At 44.9% G+C, this 6,374-nt stretch overlaps 1 protein-coding gene across 6 annotated transcripts in view; it reads left to right on the top strand.

Annotated features, from left to right (window-relative positions):
- The first annotated feature begins 1,196 nt into the window (after positions 1-1,196).
- Positions 1,197-6,374, top strand: part of gria2 (glutamate ionotropic receptor AMPA type subunit 2) — a 62,444-nt gene continuing 57,266 nt past the window's right edge. For 4 of the 6 annotated variants that reach the window (XM_011473133.2, XM_011473136.3, XM_011473135.3 and 1 more), the window contains exons 1-2: positions 1,198-1,566; positions 1,693-1,833. In XM_011473133.2, the coding sequence (XP_011471435.1) occupies positions 1,482-1,566; positions 1,693-1,833 (226 nt within the window). In that variant the 5' untranslated portion in view covers positions 1,198-1,481. Of the gene's footprint in view, positions 1,567-1,692; positions 1,834-6,374 lie in introns of all 6 variants that reach the window. The other 2 variants (XM_004086475.4, XM_004086474.3) reach the window with 2 other exon arrangements.

Raw genomic sequence — 6,374 nt, 5'->3', positions numbered from 1 at the left:
AACAGTAGATTTTAATAAATAGAAGGTTCATTTGATGTTCAGTCAAGTTATGAAATGTGACATGTCTTTCAAATTCGGTTATTCTTTAGTATTTCACAAATGACACCTTACTTTCATGTCAGGAATTAGAATTCACAAAGGAATCACACTGCAGGGATGGTTTAGCTGCAGTTGTTTGGCACAAAGTGAAGCTTTATTCTCATGAATATCTATGTTTACTTTTTTTTTAAGTAACTGCTGCTTATTCGAGCACTTTAGGCTGTGAGGATCACAGCAAAGTAGGCAACCACATACATCACAATTCTGACACTTCCATTTGTTGATTTTATTATAAAATGTTGATCGGAAGAATGCAGAAACCATGACAAATCTGAGAGTTATAGTTTTATGCTATCCCTTGAAGCCTGCAAAGCACTGTTTTGAACTTGCTTTTCATTGTGCTCTTACACACATCATCAGTAATGAAAATTGGCATCAGTAGGGGCTTTAGGCCTGCATGTCAGGCTCTGCTGAAGCTCCACAGATCATTGCTTTGATGCACAGCCCTCTAAAAGCTTTCTCTGCTGCATGTATGATGCTCATGATGGCTCTCCTGGGGTGCACTAAAGACATGAGCGGCCTGTGGAGTGATGGGTCCAAAAGTTTCTGCACCCAGCTTTGATGGGGTTCCATAAAGCCTCCTCCTTATACTTTCACATGGGAGCCCCTTTTATTTCTGACTGGTCCAGCCCTTGGCAGGGGATTTGACCCCGAATAAATGAGCTCCCCTTACACTCATCCACTGAAGAAGCTGAGTTTTTCCTGGTTGATGAGCTGCTGTTGCGATGGCTCTTACCTCCTCATGCATCCACTGCTGAACTCCCGTGTCAATTAAGAAGATCAGAGATGATCCCTGAGCTGAGTGGCAGACCTACAACCACACTGAGTTCATGAAAACCTGAGACAAAGGTTACAACTTTGAGGAAAAAAAATTTAAAGCCCGGATGCAAGCAATTAAGCTCAAATATCCTGATAAGTCTTCACGTTTGCTTCCTCTGTGCTGTGAAAACAAGCTCAAACCTTTGACAAGCCTTCCATTTCAGTCTGCTAAACCTGCACCCATGCAGCCACCATTTGGCTGTCCTTCGGCTCTTTCCGCCTCTGTTCGCCTTCTCATTAGCATTTCTCACTTGTGGGTGTGATTCCGAGGAGATCTCCGGCGCGCGGAGCGGAGACGCGCAGTGTCTCTGCGCGCTTGGAGGAGGTACAGCTGCCGGCGGGAGGGGGGACAGAGAGCCACCGAGCAGGCGACCATTCCTTCACTGCTGCCGCCTCTCCTCTGTCAGCATCCCTCAGAAAATCTGCCGCACCGAAGATCCATCGTTTCCCTCCAGCCTCTGGCGCTCCTCAGTATGTGTGGGATCTAAGGGCTCCGAAGGGAAAAGGACTGACTGACACCCCCCACCCCCACCCCGGTGGATGTGGACACATAAACTGCTGACATGGAGAAGATAGTGAATCCGTTGGTCTCTTTTCTCTTGGTTTTATGGGGCTGCGCGCTCGGAGGCTCTCCCGGTGTTCAGATAGGTGAGTAACCTTCATCTATCCGCCCAAACCAAATGAGAGCTGTTGTGTAATTCGGAGCCCGAATAGCCGCCGCGCCGTTCACATGATGTATGGCTGCTTAGTAACTGGCTGTTCTGTCCATATCAGGGGGGCTTTTTCCACGAGGCGCGGATCAAGAGTACAGCGCGTTTCGGATAGGAATGGTTCAGTTTGGCACCTTGGAATTCAGACTCACACCCCATATTGACAACCTGGAGGTGGCCAACAGTTTTGCTGTAACCAACTGCTGTAAGTAATAAACCCTTGCTCAATGTTTCACCACCATTCTCCATTTTAGGAAGCCCCATAGCCGATTGTCATCCACGACACCCCCATATGTGTTTTACGGCAGCACAGTTTGAAACGATTGATCCAGATTCTGTCAGCATCCACTTCATGGGTGCAGGCTGAGCAGCATCCAGAGGAAAGTTGGTTTCCACAGCAACGCTCACATCCATCCAAACCTCATTCCTCCAGATTCAGCCTTTAGATCAGGCTGAATGCAGAATATCGACCCAGTGCTTTTCTGAGGAACGCCAACGGCAGCGGCTCGCTCATCCAACACAACATGGAGATGACGTTTCCACATCGTCACGTTTGTTGCGTCTCCTGTCTTCAGACAGTCAGGAACAACAAAATGGATCGTTTTTGTCTGAAATGATGACGTTTCTCCTTCTGTTTGCACATGATGTGGCGTCTTTCCCAGCCCATGCAGAGGAGCGTTCATCCGTGCTCGCTCCTATAGCCTCTGACGCGCGCGCAGACCTGCGCTCGCTCCAATGCGGGTAATGAGGAGGAATTAACAAGCGATGCGTAAACGGATTGGCAGCTTCTTGTGCAAAGCCAATCTGCGGCAAAAGCTGCAGAGCACACGAAGCAGCGCGGCTGCGGCGCGTGCAGCTGCAGCACCGGGTCCTGCAGTTTTCGCTTTTCAGCGCCAGTTTGAGTCAGAAGCTAACCACAATGTCTCTTTTCAACATCAAAACCAGCCTCTTCCCCCAAATTTATCTCAGAATGGTTTCCAAGGTCCTATATTACGAACATTCATTAGGCGGTTGCCAAGCGACTGCAGCTCTCCAGTCCCTTAAACATAAATCAAACGCTCGTGATTGGTGCGCGAGCTGCTCCAACCGATTTCATTACCATATAAAAGCTTCCGCCTCGGTGATGCTCACAGGGAGACTCTGGTCTCTGCTCGCATTCTTCATGTCCCCTGTTTGTCACAGAAACGGGGCAGCATTCCTGCTCCGCCTGATGGATCAACTCTGTTAACAGTTAGGGCTCGTTATTATAAGAGGTAGTTGTGGTGATGTGTGTGTGTGTGTGTGTGTGTGTGTGGGGGGGGGGGGGTCCATTTATTCTGATTGCAGTAGGAAAAGGGTCATAAATTCTGTCCCTTTTAGCATGCAGCCCCCTCTGAGCTGTTCCTCCACCTAACCACACAATCTCACTGAAGCACCAGACTGGATGTGAGGATGCTAATCAAGCGGAGTGATCCCGACCTCACACAAGAACTTAAGCCGCTTCAGACTCAGACAACCAGAACAACACGTATTCCTCCATGCAAGTTAGGATCCATCGTTTGATTTAACAAACAGAATTCAACTCTGCAAATCTCCAGCATCATCTCATGATCATAAAGGTTTGAGAAACAGCTGACATAGCAGGAACTGTGTAAGCTGTAAATGGTGCCTGTTGTGTATGTATGTGTGCGTGCGGGGTGTCTTTAAAGTGGGCAGTAGATGGCAGTCGGTCTTACCCCCACCTGTAATTGCAGCATATATCCTCTAGTTTGTGGTTGATAATAATAAATAAATAAAAACTCCTCATCAAGGCAGAGGAAATAAAACAAAGAGAAGGGTTGGAACTGAGATGCAGATGCGGTGAAAACTGCAAGTTTTGAAGAGATGGCATGAGATGAGCAATCTGGTGGTTCCTGGTTCAAATCCACAGATGTGTGCAAATGTTGTCCTTTTTTTTGAATAGTCTAAAGAATGACAGAGAGCCTCCATGTTTGTTGGTTTCTGTGTGGGTCTGTGATGGAGTGTCTGCCTCTTCAGAGCCCCCCCCCATTATCACCGGCCCTGCATCCTCTAAACCAGTGTTTTTCAACCTTTTTTGAGCCACGGCACACTTTAACCCTGACAAAAATCCCGCGGCACACACCAGCATCCAAAAAAAAAAAAAAAAAGCAGAAATTCATGGTCTGTATTGATCGACAGCCCCCCCCCCCCCCCGCGCGCGCAATCTCACGGGGATTTTTGTGATAATTGTGGCAGAAAAAGCAGGAAGTTGCGGCTGTTTTTTTCTAAGAGATGAACCACCAGCGGTATTTTTGTTAGGACTGAGCGACTTTATCAGCAGAATTAAGAACAAGGAAGTGAAGACTTTAAGCACTTCTGATTGGTCAGACTGATGACATGTGATTAAGCCTTCAAGAATGATTGGCGGAGACAGTTAAAGGGGCGGGACTTTTCCTTACATACTTATAGCTGCAGCTAAATCGCGGTACCGTGATTCTTATCAAAATGTCTTTAATAGAATTAAATAAACACAAAGAAAAAGTAATTATAAGATCTTTCAAATTCCTAACTCCTCAGTGTTTTATCAGGGCCTGTTTGGATGAACAAAGAGCTGATTTCCTGGAGATGGTAATAATTGCTTTTAGATCAGTTAATGAGGCAATTTCTCCACGGCGCACTTGACCATCTCCCACGGCACACTATTGTGCCGCGGCACACTGGCTGAAAAACACTGCTCTAAACAATACAACTGTGTATGACAATCAGATAAAAGCTCTGTTAACTTTATATTCAAAAATTCTGCAAACTAAAGAAAACATTTCTTTTAACAATGAGACAAAAATGGAGGATGTCAGATAGATAAAAAACAAACTCGCATTTAATAAAATTTTGATCTGTTTTGGAAAATAAAACCACATAAAAGAGAAAAGATGACTTGTTTTCCTCACACGACTGAAGACAGAGACGATCACCTCTCAGACTTCTTACCTGCTACTGCTTTGGTCCTGCACAGCAGATCTGGTCAATGCAGTGGCAGGAGCAGCCCACCTTCCTCCATCCATAACAGTTCATCTGGAGAGGCCTGCATCTGCTGCAAAGACCAGGGGATTTGCTATGGTTGTGTCTGCATGTGTGTTCATGTGTGTGTGTAAGTATGTGAGTGTGCTTGCACCCATGTGTGTTTGCATCTGTGTGTCATCTACTGCTCAGTAATACATCTAGCAAAGCTTTTCTCATCACTTCCTCTTTGGGAAACATATCAAAAAAAAGTGTTTGGTCTGCTGATGAAGCTGCTTTACTGAAGCTGCCTGAAGAGCATTTATGTCCACACATGAGGATCACAGGGCACATTTTGAACTCTGCAAGTGGTGTCTGCGGTATCAAACAAATGATTTACCTGGCTAAAACCTTGACTCTTGAACACTCTAAAACTCTGATTTTGTTATTGTAGCAGTGTCTTTCTCTGCATGAAAAAAAACTGTTTTGGCAACGAAATTCAGGGTTATGGGTTTCTGCTTCATGGGTCTTAAAGTCCCACTTCAATAATCTTTTAATCTGTTGTAAGTGTTCCCAGTGGTCTTTTAGATATGAAGATGCCATTTTTGGCAAAATCAAAATACCTGTGTTGTTTTCTAGGACATAGTTTCTGCAGAGCGACAGGAATTCTTTAGAAATCCATCTCTGAGTTGTGGGCGGGACCAGTTGTCTGGAGCAAGCCGGCCCACATTTCCCATCATCACTTTGTTTACACTGTCTCTCACTAGCTTACAGCCCGTCACAATTCCAACCTAACGTGCCATACAAATAAGATGTGCTTACTTGCTAACTAACGTTAGCGGTGCGTCAAAAATGGTGAGCAATATTGCTTAAATGGTCACAAAGGATAAAGCAAGAATTTAATGATGACGGTTGTTTAAATTCAGAAAAAAACCAAAAAATTTCTTCTTTATTTTTATCATGGCACTGAGGGAAGGAGCACAGGGCTGCTCTCGGTGTTCAGCTGCAGCGAGGCACTGCACAGGCACATCTGAGACATTCAGTCATTTCTTTCACTTACTGCACAAGGCCTCACCGTGGGCTTCGGGATTGTTCTTGACAGTTTTCCTGCCCCTTCATGCTGATTATGAGAATAGAGTGCCACTGCTCCACATTTTACAGAGAAAACCATCGTGAAGTCATACATGTTTTAATCACAGAAGTTATAGCTCCATAATAAATGGACAGGGAAGACATTCAAACTGGGTTCATAAATTCAAAACAGGTGTGCTTTATACAGGTTCAGGTATTCAAACAGGCAGAGAGGATTTGAAAGAATTTATTTCTGTCCTTTAAAGATGGTCTGTTCTTCTGCTAATCGCTCTTGTTGAATGACCCACAATGGTTCTTGCAGTTGGGCAGAAATAATCTAAGTCTGAGATCAAATATGAGCTTAGGAAAACAAAAGTCTGATAACTGCAGGTAAACGGACGATTACAATAATCAGATGTAATGCATGCACGTTAAAACTCAGATCATCAAAACGCTGGTTAACATGCCTCACTCCAGGATCAGATTTGTTTTAGTTAGTGTGCTCACACATCAGACTCAAACTGATTCATGCTTGCTACGGCAACTTGACATACCCTGAAACATACCTTCATTTTTGGAACCGAAAGCTGAGGTTATCCGCTTCCTTAGCCTCAAACTTACCGTGGTAACTCACATGACCTGCTTTCTGGAATACCTTTCAGTTCAAAACTCTTCCAAACAAACCCATCGTCTTCATTT

The sequence above is a fragment of the Oryzias latipes genome, chromosome 10, assembly GCF_002234675.1.
Source record: "Oryzias latipes chromosome 10, ASM223467v1".
Classification (NCBI taxonomy): domain Eukaryota; kingdom Metazoa; phylum Chordata; class Actinopteri; order Beloniformes; family Adrianichthyidae; genus Oryzias; species Oryzias latipes.
This window is presented reverse-complemented; position numbering and strand designations above follow the sequence as displayed.